The sequence below is a fragment of the Molossus molossus genome, unplaced genomic scaffold (assembly GCF_014108415.1).
Source record: "Molossus molossus isolate mMolMol1 unplaced genomic scaffold, mMolMol1.p scaffold_m16_p_23, whole genome shotgun sequence".
Taxonomy (NCBI): Eukaryota; Metazoa; Chordata; class Mammalia; order Chiroptera; family Molossidae; genus Molossus; species Molossus molossus.
In genome coordinates this window covers 5,163,342-5,177,101 of record NW_023425359.1, presented here as the reverse complement: position 1 = coordinate 5,177,101, position 13,760 = coordinate 5,163,342, and the positions used below count along the sequence as shown (strand labels likewise).

Below are 13,760 nucleotides of genomic sequence, written 5' to 3'. Positions count from 1 at the left end.
GCTGACTCTTTTGGGTAACACTGTATTTTGTCCATCTTGAAATATACAGAGTTGAAGGAACTTGAAGTGAGCACCTGATTCAGCCATTAACGTTTAACCGAGTTGCTTTAACACAGAGCTAACCCTATCCACTCACCAGTGCATCTGAGCTTTTGATGCCGCTGTTTTTTCAAAAGCTTGTGGATGGTTCAGATGTAGCCGATTCTGGAAACGGCTGTTCACAGGACCGGATTTTTGGGTTCCTTCCTATGGGTATCTGGGTTGATGTGTAAATTCTTCATGGGCACAGACATACCCCAAGTCCAGTTCACCAATGACGTTAGAAGGCTCCAGATGAGAGCATGGTGGCTTATTCTGGGCTTGTGCCTCCAGGGAAAGGAATATCTCTAGGAATTTGTCCCTGTGACACTGGGGGATAAATAGTGCTATTGTGGTGTCTGAGGTTTGAGCTCTGACTCCACCGATCACCAGCTGTGGGCTCGTGGGCCCTGCCTGTGAACAGGATGATGTCAGGATCAAGTGGCATAGTAGCACCTGGGGTCAGCACACTTTTCCTGTAAAGGTCCCGAGGAGAAATATTTGTGGCTTTGCAGGCACAAGGTCTCTGTTGCAACTATTTAACTCTGCTGTGCTAGCCTAGAGCATCAAAAGGCAATATGTAAACAAATAAGTGTGTCTGTGTTCTAATAAAACTTTATTTACAAAGCAGGCATTGGGCCGGATTTGGCCCACAGGATATAGTTTGCCGACTCCTGGCATATGTCCAAACATTTTTTTTTTTTTAACCTCACCGGAGGACATTTTTCCATTTTTTGTTCAGATAGAGTAGGAGGGAGAGAGAGGAAGAGAGAGAGAGAAACATCGATGTGAAGGGACACATCGAGTGGCTGCCACCCGCACGACCAACCAGGGCCGGGGACAAACTGCAACCGAGGTACGTGCCCTTAGCGGGAACCGAACCCGGGTCTCTCTGTACCGCAGGCCAACGCTCCAACCGCTGAGCCAAAGCGGGCAGGGCTGTCCAAACATTTAATAAACTGTAAGACACAATCTAAATGTAAGCTGGTGACCATACGCTCATTTTTATATATTGTTTAGAAACACTTTGAGTGCTTTAAGTATTTCCTAATTTTTCTGCGGGTATCCATTAACACCTAGAAGTTTTGTAGAATGCTTTATAACCTAAAAACATTATTATTAGTCATCCTGCAGAATACGGTGCCATGTGATCATGTATTTATTCATCTGGTTGGGGTGAGGGTCTTTTGCAGCGTGGCCGACGGGCTCAGCCGCCAGCCGTCAGGACGAGGAAACAGTCCCGAGCTTTGTTCTCTGTAGGAGTGCTGCCATCTGCGTGCCTTGGCAGCTTGCAACCTGGGCTGATAAGTTGAGGTCAAGGAGGAGGCATAAAGCACTGCACTGCTCCTGTAACTGTTTCACTCCCGGGTCAACAGGAGGGCATGTTTTTAAGTTTTTGGAAAAGGAGAAAATCCCCTGCCGTTTGGGGAAGTATCTTGATGGCACAGAGGATGTTTTCGTTATTGTTGGCTTGGTGTGATTTTAAGGAGTTTATTTTGTTTAAAACACTTAGTTAAAATTCCAAGGTGATAGAAATACAGAACTAGATTTTCACACACAATGAAATGTAGGAAGTTTTCAATGTACTGAATATGAGTATTGAATGTGGCCATGGAGAGGTTGGTTCAGGGCCTTTTATTTTTGGGGTAAGAGCAGTATAAAGCCCTGGTTCAGCTGACCATGCCTATATTCTCTTTACAGAATCTATCTTCTTGTGTCAGTCATTTATATTACAGCTATTTATTGATTGCATTCTGCGGCCCGGGATCCCTCCCAGGCCCCTGGCCTTCGGTAGTGAGCAGAGCAGAGATAAATTCCTCCCCGTGGGATTTACACTCCAGTGGACAACACGCACATTAAACAATAAATAGGGAGACAGTATGACATGGGTGGGGAGTCAGGTCACGAAGGGGCTTGTGGGTCCCACGAGGCCTTTGACGTCACTAGGACACTGGGGAGTTTGGAACTGAGAACTGGATCTGACTGACATTTTCGCAGGACTACTTGGCTGCTGTTTTGGGAGTAGACTGCAGGGGTTCAGGGTAGAGGTACACACTTGGGGGTTTCCAGCTTATGGAAGGAATTTAAGCTCTGAGATTGGCTGTGATTATCCGGGGAGTGAGTGTTGATGGAGAAGACCAGAGTCCAAGGACTGAGTCCTGGAGGTCAAGGAGATGAGGAGGAGCCAGAACCAGGAGCAGCTAGAAAAGGAAGGAAAGCCAGGTGGCTCCGAAGGCCAGGGAGGAACATGCTCCAGGGAAGAGGGAGCTGCGGCTAATGCTGCTGATGTGTTGGTCTTCAAATAATGGTTTTGTTGTAATGAGTTTTAAACAGTCTTTGCTTCCTAATACTCTTCCGGGAAGGCAGAGGGGAGTTGGTTTTCTACCATAAGCAACTGACTTCACATGAAAAAGTTTATAACTCTTCTTCATACTCCCTTTTCTCCCTATGGATCCATTTACTCATTCATTTAACAAATATTTAGTGAGAATATAAAAATGCTAGTTGCTGTGCAGTAAAAATACATAAATGAGATTAATGAGGTGCAGAGTCTGCCCATCAGCTGCTTGAGACTAACTTAGGAAGCCGAGACCGGTGGTGAGAAGAGGCCAATGTACACGGAGCACTGCTTAGCCCTGCAGAGACCTGCCAGCTGCCTTCTGAGGGGTTTGCAGCGTCGGGGCAGGAGGAGAGTGGATGTCGGTCACTTATTTTATGGAAGGAGAAGCTGAGATTCCAGACGCTAGCGGACTTGTGAGTGGTCTCGCAGTCAATGGCTGGGTGGGAGCCCACACTCCTGCCTGATGCTTAACGGGACCTGAGGTGCCCAGTGTGGTCTTCATGGACGGTGGATGGGGAGGCGATCATACAGCATGTTGGAGGAGGCACGGGGACGGGGCTGCAGGGTGTTTGTTAGAAGTGGCTTTTAGTCCCCAGAATTGTTAGGGTGCAGGAGTCATTTTGGAGAACACGGGTAGAGCTGCAAGGATCATTTAGAATGCCATTGAAGGGCCTTGAAGGCCAGGATGAAGGTCTGGACTTGATCTATAGACTGGTGAGTGAGTGGTGTGTGCGTGTGTGTGTGTGTGTGTGTGTGTGTGTGTTGGGGGGAATAGATGGGAAGAAATGTAAGAAAAATTGGTGCTATTGGTAAACTTAGGACATTATTATTAATCCCTGTAAGTGGCTGGTTGTTCAGAGTTGAAGTTCATGGAGTCACCTTACACCTTGGGCTGACAGAGGGGTGTTTGTGAACATATGCTTTCACATTGTTGCTTTCCTCAACTTGTTTTCTTCCCTATGACTTTTTCTTGGTGATAATATATTCGTAGTTAAAGATTAATCGAAATGAACCCATTTGAGTCAAATGGAATTTGGACATAGCAATCCTGTAAATGTTGAGAAAATAGAATGGATACATTGTAATTGCTTTTTTTTTTTAAATGTACCTTATATGCCACAATTCTGGAAATACCAAAGTGAAACTTCAAAGGGGCCGGGAAAATCAAATGCCTCATGGTTGAGTAAGTAGCCTGAGCGAGGCTGTAAAGGCTGATTGCAAAGAGCGGGCTAATCGGGGTCAGAAGTCTCCACTGAAGTCGCACAAAGGGTCTCAAACACTCGTTGCTAGGTTACTAATGAGAATTCACCATTTCTGTGGCCAAAAAAGTTGATTTGCCTGGTTTGCACAGGGTACCTTCTGGTGGGCAGCTATGCCTGTCACCCCTCCTAGTGAGTGACAGGAAGCGGAAGTTGGCATCCAACCTTGTGTCCTTAGGCTGAAACCTGGCCAGCTGCCCCATTATGTTACCTGTCGGGACACCAGCTATTTTTGGTTTCGGTCACTTTGCCCAAAAGATAAGGAATTTCAGGAATTTTGCTGAACACCTCTGAAATAGACTCCAAAACAATGGGCCTTTCATGGAACTCTAAACTTGACATTCAGAGTGTTATTTTAACTTGTTTTCTGTTCGTTCAAAGCATAGAAGCACTTAGCTCCTATGGAAACTTTGGACTTGGGCTGGGGGAGGTGTTCTGAAACCATCAGTACAAAGGCTGCTAATAGTACTAAGTGACCTTTGTTTAGAAATGCAATGCATTTTAAATGCTTAGGTTTAGTTCTCATTTTTAGTTCTGTTTTCACTTATTTTAGCCTTTCTTTGGCCTTTGCTTCTCGGGGGCTGCCAGGCCTTCCGTATTTTAGTCAACACATCCTCACACCTTCCTACGTGGGGCGTTTGTAAGAATGAGGAGCTAATGTATATAGAAGTGTCTTGGAAAGCAAAGTTCTATCTAACTGAAAGCCATTTGGATCATTAATTTGGAGGTGTGGTTTTCTGTTTTTTTGGTGTTAAGAATAATCATTGTTTAAAAGTGAAGTTAGTAATATTATAGTGGGAAAAATGTAATTCACTGATGAAATAGATAATTATCTGTATTTTCTTGCTTCTGTGGTTTAAGTATATAGGGTTCCATATTTCTTTTTCTTGATAAGCCTGAGGAATAAGAACTAAGAAATAAGTATACCCTAAGCTGACATGGAAGGAAGGAAATTCAGAAATTAATCTCTGAAACCAGATACCCAATGAAGTCTTGAGTTGTTTTGCCCGTTATAACCGATAGTGTTATTGGCAGCACAGAAGACTGAGGAGGTGGTGATGCAGGTGGATTCAGAAACCTGAACTGCATTGTCCCATATGATCTGGGCTACCATTTCTAAACTGGAAATCATAATTCTCCCTTCATAGAATGGTATGAGAACCAAGTGAGAAATTAAGTGTGTGGAAACAACTATATATAGGAAAGGTTAAATAAATGTTAGGCAATGCTCTTATCAGAACTGGAGATAATTACTTATTTATCATTAATAAAACAATTCCTTTGAACATTTGATGTACAACATACTGTGTTAGGTGATATTGGGGGAGACAGAGGAAAGCTATAATATATTTCCTGGGATTAAGTAGTTTGTATGCAATTTAAAACCTTAAGTTTAGCCCTGTCAGTGTGGTTCATTGGATTCAGCATCAGTCCCATGGACTGAGAGATCCCTGGTTAGATTCCCAATCAGGGCACAGATTGTGGGCTCAATCCCCAGCAGGGGACGTGCAGGAGCCAGTCAATAGATGTATCTCTCTCACATGGATGTTTTTATCTTCTCTAAAAAAAAAAGAAAGAAAAATCAACTAATTCTTAAGCCTGACCCATGTGGCTCAGTGGTTGAGCATCAACCCATGCATCAGGAGATCGCCGGTTCAATTCCTGGTCAGGGCTCATGCCCAGGTTGTGGACCAAACCCCCAGTGAGGGGCATGCAGGAGGCGGCTAATCGATATTCTCTATCATTGATGTTTCTGTCTCTCTCTCCCTCTCCCTTCCTCTCTCTCTATAATCACTAAAGAAAAAAAAAACATTTTTTAAAATAAATAAAGCTTTAAGTTTGAGGTGGAAAATATAACTGACAAAATAATCTGATATATGGATAACAACTGATTGGGAAGATGGAAAGGTCACTATTTTGTAGAATGCTCTGGAAAGGTTTCCTGAGGAAGCTGGACCTTGAATAGTATAGATGGACAGAAAGAATAAGAGGCTATTCCATATAGTGATCCCCCTCCCAATTCCAGCTCCTCCATCCTTCACCACATAGTATAGCATTAATATTATGAGTGAGAAAATGATAGAATTTTGGCCTTGCTATCTACCAGCTGGGTGACCATGAGCATGTAACCACCTTAAAACCTGATCTGGCATCTATGTAATGGATATAAAAATAGAACAGGGATACTTGCTTTCTAAATCTTACTTGCTTGGGGAAAGAAACAGAAAACAACAACACTTCCTCAGTATTGACGACATGTAATAAGTCCTCACTCAATGATCTCTTCTTGTTTAAAAAGAGAACCATGCTGATTTTCCCCAATTGCATTAATCCTTTAACTTTTATGACCAACATTGTAACATTTGATGACATGATGGAAATACAGCGTGAATCTATAGCAGCGTGAAATTTCAAGCCTTGTGAAAGATCTAGTATTTCCTGACATCCATAAAATTAGTTTTGAAGATTTGCTAAAAACACTTCCAAACCCATTGATAAGTGTGTGTTCGTGTGTGTGTTTCACTGCTGTAAGCACTTCACGTACATTCACTTCCTCCTCACTCCAGCCGTAAGGTGTTCATATGTCAGTCCCACCACAGGGAGGCGCAGCCGCGCAGACCCCACACCCAGCCCCGGGAGCACCCTCCTCAGCACACCACCTCTCACAGCGCGCAGGGACCCACGGCAGGAAATCACAAAGGAGAACAGGCACCGGAATAGAGAGAGGCTCCAAGGGAGCAAGGAAGCGCTTGTGAAACGTTGCTACAACCTGTCAACAGAGCAATGTAGATGACAATGAGAGCCGTGACCTCTGGGGTCAGACTTCTTGAGCTTCTTAGCTTCGTGACCATGGACAGATGACTCAATGTGGCTGGTTTCAGTTCCTTTTCTATCAAGTCCAGATAATTAATAGTACCTACTGATAGCATTGTAGCTGATTAAAATACCTGTGAGTGTACCTGACAGATAGAATGGACTCAGGAAACGTTAATTCCCCCTATAACTAACATTTGGGAAAATGACTGTCCTATGATCATGCTCCAAAAATCAAACATGACGCATGCCTTACGCCGTTCTCCAGGTTCGAAGCAGCGAGGCCAGAGGTCACGCAGTGGCCTGGGCGAGGGGGAGGGATTTGTAGAGTATTCGGGTGGAGTCGAACCTCGGAGCTGTGTGTTGAAGTGCAGGCTTTTAAGGAAAGAGTGAGGAGATGAGTTAGAAAACACAGCAGGTTTAAACCGTCCCCTCTGCGGCAAATGGGCGCACGGGACACAGATAAGTAGCTGCCCTCGAGCCTCATGGAGGCCTGGGAACATTTCTGCATAGTTACAGGCGGAGGAAAATCAACCCTGGGAGAGGGACCCACCGTGCAGGGAGGGGCGGGCAGCAGGTGGGGTGTGGGGTGGAGGTGGTCTCAGCTGCTGCTGGGACCCACCTGCGGGGCTCCCTCCTGGAGGTCGCTCTTGCTCAGTGTTTACGCAGGAGGCTGGGGGCTGGGAAGTGAGCATCTGGACAGTGTTTCTGTAATTTTCACTTCTTGCTCTATTTCAAGCTTCAGCAAAGCAATCTTATCTCATACATTTTTCTGTGAGTAAAAATATGTAAGCATTTTGCAAATTTCATGTTTGATAATGGTGATTTGGGGTAATGTCACCTATTTGAGATATACTCTAATACAGTCCGTAGAAAACAGTCTGCCTTCAGATGAGGCCCTAACTTCTTAGGGAGAACTGTCGTCTTTCCTCCCAGGGGAACTGGCACAGACTCTGACCGCCGGCACTGGCTCAGGAAGAGGTCCTGGCCCCAGGACTCACTCCCTGTCCCGCACGGAGAATCATGCAGAGCGACGCTGAGCTGTGCCTCTTTTCCAAAACCCTGTGACCTCAGGCACAGTGACCCACTAGCGGTTATGATGTAGGTGATGTCAGGAAGAGAAACTGGTCAAACCCAAGTCCATTCTCATGTGTTTTGTCAACTGCAGTGAAGATTGTATTGAAAATGCCCAGGAAAATTGTGATGGGAAAATTCTGAAAATAGATCACCTCTGTGGGGTTTGTTTGTTTTTTCAGTTTTGCTCCTGGAGAAGATAGAGCATGATGACATCTGCAATAAAACACTGAAGATCACGGACTTTGGGCTGGCGAGAGAGTGGCACAGGACCACGAAGATGAGCGCGGCCGGCACCTACGCCTGGATGGCCCCGGAAGTCATCAAGTCCTCCCTGTTTTCTAAGGGAAGTGACATCTGGAGGTGAGCACAGTCTGTCTGCTTTTGCAGACAACTCAGAACCTGGTCCCTGCACATCCTTGAAATGAGCCCCGTAGGATTCAGTAATTCTGGGCATAAAGGGTACTGTAGGACTTCTTGAAGGGGGTTTTATAGTTTTAATCATACAATCACAGTGACACAAGTAACTCAAGGTTTTTATGGTCATGACTTCCATTTGATAGGAGAACTTCTTGTTAAATCTGAGGTCTAAAACTGGTTATAATTGGAGTTAACAGGAACGCCAAGATTTTGTCAGTAAATAAAATTAAATTTTCACTTTAAGCAAAATATTGATTTCTCGTGATTCACAGACAGCATAGTAGCGTGGAAGGAGTTTGAGATGGATTGCATCTTCTACAGATTAAAGCTCCCGCTTTGAGGCTGATGAGCTGGATCCAAATGGGATCCCAGGTCAACTGAATGGATCACCAGGGGATGGAGATGTCTCAGTAACAGAACACCAGAGAAAAGCACTTTGTTCAATAGCTACCGTGCACCACAAGCTGACTTCTCTTTATTTAATGCTCACGAAATTCTGTGTAGAATTATTTTGGATTCTAAATTTAATTGCAGTGTAATAAAATTCTATTTTTTTTTCTTTTTTTAACAGCTTTAGTGACATATAAGTCACATATCATGTAATTCATCCATTTAAACTGTATAACCCAATGGTTTCTAGTATTTAATTACATCACAAAAATTTTAGAATATTTTCATAATCCAAGAAAGAAATCCTTCACCTCTTAGTCATCAGCCCATCCCTTCTAGGCCACCACTGATGTTCATTTTGTAGCTTTAGATTTGCTTATCCTGGGCATTTCATATACTAAATGGAATCATACAACATGTGGTCGTTGGTGAGTGGCTTTTTTCAGTTAGCGTGATGTGCGCAAGGCTCATCCATGTTTCAGCATGTGACAGAATTCCCTTCCTTTTTAAGGCTGCACGGAAGTTGGATGGGATATTACACATTTTGTCTGTGTGTTCCTCAGTTGATGAGCATTTGGGTAGTTTCCACTTTGGGGCTATTCTGGATAATGCTGCTGCGGACACCTGTGAACACGTTTTTGTGGGGACATATGTTTTCAGTTCTCTTGGGCATATACTTAGGAGGTAATTGCTGGGCCATATGGTAATTATGTGGTTAATCATTTCAGGAGCTGCCAGCCCATCTTCCAAAGCAGCTGCTCTGTTCCCATCCCTCCAGTAAGCGGGTTCCATTGCCCCACACCCTCACCGACGCTTGTTATCCGACGTTTCGATTCTAACTATCCTAGTAGTCGTGAAGTGGTATCTCACTGTGGTTAAAATCCCAGGGTTTTTGTATATAGGAGAAAACTAGGGCTAAGAGAGGAACTGTACTTGCTAAGAGCCGATGTCTGATGAGAGGCAGAAGTACTGCTGTTTGAGCCCAGATGTTTCTGACTCCCAAGTCATGATCAACAAAAGTGGTTTCCCTTCGATCACTGGCTGCAGCAGAAGTTACTCTCAGACGCACACAGCAAGCCACTGGCAGAACCCCGGCTGGTGTAAGTTCCAAAATAGTCCTTTTAATGTAAAGCTTGTCGTCTGCGTTTAAAATATAATTTAGTTATTCTATTTTTGGCTTTTACAAAATTTGTCAGCTGTGGCAGGAGTTCCAGAATGTCCTGGGGCCACTTTGAAAAGCACAAAAATGCCTGAGCCTTTACTTAATGATTAGACTCTGCGGCACGGGCGTCTTTATGAAACATTAAGTGTTTTTTCCTTGATTTCATGATGGTAATTTTCTGACCATATGATACCAAAATATGTAAATGAAGTAGGTGATTCTTCCAAGAAATTATACTTCAAGACTCTAAAATCTAATAAAATACATCAAAATCTATTTTACATTTGAAGTAATATTGCGTAAGTGTACAACCATTTCATTTTGTGTGCTCCCTTTATGAACGAGGTAATTACAAGCTATGTGAACGCTGTGCAGTCTAATAAATGCTTTATAGCGACCCCAATTATTATAGACATAGGGAAAATCAAGAGGTAAGAAAAAAAATTCTAAAACCAGCCAAAATACAGGTTTTTGAGTCTGTATAGTCCTTGGAGAGGTGGCCTCTCAAACTCTGTTTATTTCTGAATCACAGTTTTACAAGCTGAATGATCGGATTTTCGGTAAAAGCAGCTAAGTAGAAGAGGAGAGGGAGGCTAACCTGGGAATAGTAAAAATTAGCAGCTGGAAGCAAAAGAGGTGACAGGAAGGAACAAAAGCAGGAAATGCTAGGACAAGGACTAGACACTAAGGCCCTCTGGAGCCAGAGAATCCGCTACTCCTGTGCAGCACACTGGAGTCCTGGGGTGCGGACGTAGGGGCGGGACAGCCCCGCTGAACTGCGGGGACCTTTGCTTTCGAATCCTTTTATAATATCCCCGCAAAAGTGACTTCATTCAGGAAACACTGCTGTGCTCTGTGTCTGTGGGGACGAGTGTGTTTGCTGACCTGTTTCCTAGTGTGTTTACTAATGTGCCTGCTGATCCCCCCTCCTCCGAACCAGATGCAGCCCTACAAGGTCACCGAGACAGATGTTGTCCCTGAGTTTGGACAATGCCTCTGTACCCCAGTTTCACAGGGTCGGTACCCAAGCTACTGAGAGGTTAAGAAACTTCCTCAGGTTGCAAAACTAGTAAGTAGCTGACTCGGGTCTCAGGATCCCTGTCCGGCTGACACAGCCCACGACCGCCAGGCCACTCGAGTGCTCAGGACTGGGCTTCATTTATCCTGTTTGCTCCCCAGTTTCAGGGAACAGAAAAATATGCACTACATTTTAGAAATATAGTTCCACGAAATAGTTCCATGTTTCACATTAGTTCGACCTGGGTAAGCCCTCTTCTACCTGGAAAAATGAGCTACTCTGAATGACTCACTCTCTGAAACTTCCCAGAAGCTAAGTTATGTTGTTATTGTTTGTTTTTGTTTTATTAGCTACTGAGAACAGCAAGGAAGCTTCTTTGAATGTAGACACTTTTCAGTTATTCTAAGATTTCTTTGGTCCCCTGCTCTGAGGTGACTTTTATTGATTGATCTGTGAGTTAAATGTACTTATTCTTGAAGTTACGATGGCTCTGCTAATGAACCATAATATAGATACTTTTCAAGAAACTAAACAGATAACCTTTGGAAAATATTGATTGCATTGTTTATAGTTATAACATTGTATAATTTGTTATTACATTATATATTCCTTTAAAAAAATAATTGAACAAACAAAACAGAAACAAACTCAAACACAGAGAACAAATGGATGGGCACCAAATGGGAGGGGAGTTGGGATGGGTTGAAAGGATGAAGACATTTAGAAGTACAAACTGCTGGTCATAAACAATCACGGGATGTAAAGTACAGCGTGGGGAGTATAGTCAGAATTACGCTAGCTATGTGTAGTGTCAGGTGGGTACTAGACTGATCAGGGTGATCACTGTACGTTATGTGAACGTCTGAGCACCACGCTCTACACCTGAAGCTAACATACTATTGTATGTCAACCGTAATTGAAAAATCAGTTTACCTAAATTGCAAGAAATTAAAATTAAAATATAAAAGAGTGCTATGAAATCATCAAGCTGATATAACTATATTGTGTACACGAGTTAGTTCAAGGTCAGCTTTTTGTGCATGGAGACATAGCTAGTAGGTCAAGGTCAAACTCAAGTCTGCTGCCTCCAGATCCAGTTGTCACTCAGTGGTGCCTGTCACCCCTGTTCAGAGCGGGAGCCCAGACTCGGGCTTGGGGCGCACACCCTCGCTGGGGCCAGTACCACACCAGCCGGAGGCCCGCTGAGGCCCTGGCCCTGCACATTCCGTTGTTTCTACGTTGTTTTCTCGTGTTTTCGGCATAGTCTAGAGCAGCGATGTTCAGTCTTTTTCATCTTGTGACACATGTAGACTAAGGACTGAAATTCTGAGGCACACTAAAAAATATATTATATTTTTTGCTGATCTGACCAAAACCATAGGTATAATTTTGATCATTCACACCAGACGTCTATCGTTGTGTTGGCTGCTGTCATTTGTGTATTTGACAGTCTTAGGGAGAAGAGGTCATTGCCCCTGACTAGACAGTCAGGTGTCCCGTGTTGTAAACATTGTGACCCGGCTGCTTGGATATCGCTGGTCTGGAGTCCAGCAGGCACAGATGGAGTCTTTAATGAACAGCCCCGTGACCATGACGACCCGAGCCTGGAAGAGGACACAGAATTTCCCGCCCCCTGCCAGCCAGGTCTTCCTGTCACGGGGCTTTTCTGTCGTATCTGTGATGTGGGGAGCCGCGAATGTCCTGCCATCAGAGGATAATCCCAAATTCAAGCTGTTCTTGTTCTTTAACTTAAACCCAATGAAGTTTTAAAAGATTAGAAAAGGAAATAGGACTGTCGGGTGGCACTAGCCATGCTAACAGGAATAGGAAGCGAGTGTGACTTCCTATGTGCCTGTGTTTCATTCAAGTCAGGGAGTGGTCTGGGGACAGACTTCTGTGTGTCGATAAAGATCACTGGAGTGCCCTGGATGTTTTGGAGCAGATGAAGAGAAACTAAGGTAATGTACAAACGTATTTCTGGATTCCTTCGTGTTGCCTCAAAGTCTGTGGCAAGGATGCGGAGTGAGAGCGGTCCTTCGGCCTCATTTAATACATTGATCCCGAAGTTCTTCAACTGGGACCTGTCTCGTTGGTTGTAACCGCGTTTGCCTTTGCCGCCCGAAGCAGCCACGAACCCGGGTGGCAGCTGCAGTGGTTCTCGGCCCCCCCCCCCCCATTCGCTCCACCCTCCTGCAGGCCGAGTGCGTGGGTGCAGACCAGGGAGCCGCCGCCGCCTCGGGTCTGCTGCTGTGAATCAGCACCGTGGGTCCATTCGCCACACACCTGAGCTGCGAAGGAGAGACAGAAAGATAAACAGCTGTGGCCTATTTAAAACTTCCCAGTCAACGTGATTCGATCTCAGCCCTGCAGTGTGTAGCCTGTGGGGCGGGGTGGGGCTCTTCCTGTCCTCCAGAGGGCTCCCCAGGTGTGGGGACAGGACTGGAGGAGAGGCACAGCAGGCACATCGCGCTCAGGGTGTGGCCTGGCCCTGGCCCTGCTACTCAGGTGGCGCTGCACCTGCGCGTTCCTGCTCCGACGCAGCTGAATTCTTAATGAACGCACAGCTGATGTCTGGTTGAATGACCTTGACCTCTCACGTGGAGGGAGGGTCCCGAAGGTTCTCACTGGCAGCTGGAGGACGGTGCTGATCCATTTGTCTCACCAACTGTGTCGTAGGGAGAAGACACCACTTACCATTGAACTTCATGACAACTTTGCTTTCTAGCTACGGGGTGCTGCTGTGGGAACTGCTCACGGGCGAAGTCCCCTACCGCGGCATCGACGGCCTCGCGGTGGCCTACGGCGTCGCGGTCAACAAGCTCACTCTGCCCATTCCGTCCACCTGTCCCCAGCCCTTCGCCAAGCTCATGAAAGGTATTTGCGCACCTGTCTGTGTCTGCAGGGGCGAGGGCAATCACTCTACAACATCTATATTATTTTAACCGAAAAAAAATTCCTGTGGTTCTTATTTTCAGATGCTTTTAAGTACTTACACTATTTTAGAGTTAGAAACCTTGTCTTTGATCTAAGATATCAGGTCAAGTTTTGATGAAGCAAGTAATTTAAAAACCATCCAGTTTTACCAGTGACTCATTTATGTACAGAATTCAATTGAATGGTAATAAAGTTTTCACCAAGTACGTTAGTAGAATTCAAAGACAATATTGAGTTGGCTTCAAATCTGCTATTTAAAATTTTACCTAA

The 13,760-nt window shown here is 44.8% G+C and overlaps 1 protein-coding gene across 1 annotated transcript in view; it reads left to right on the top strand.

Moving 5' to 3' along the window:
- MAP3K21 (mitogen-activated protein kinase kinase kinase 21) overlaps window positions 1-13,760 on the top strand; it is a 47,582-nt gene that overhangs the window by 7,208 nt on the left and 26,614 nt on the right. Inside the window, exons 2-3 of the mRNA XM_036277753.1 lie at window positions 7,749-7,929; window positions 13,282-13,430. Coding sequence (XP_036133646.1) covers window positions 7,749-7,929; window positions 13,282-13,430 — 330 coding nt within the window. The remainder of the gene's footprint in view (window positions 1-7,748; window positions 7,930-13,281; window positions 13,431-13,760) is intronic.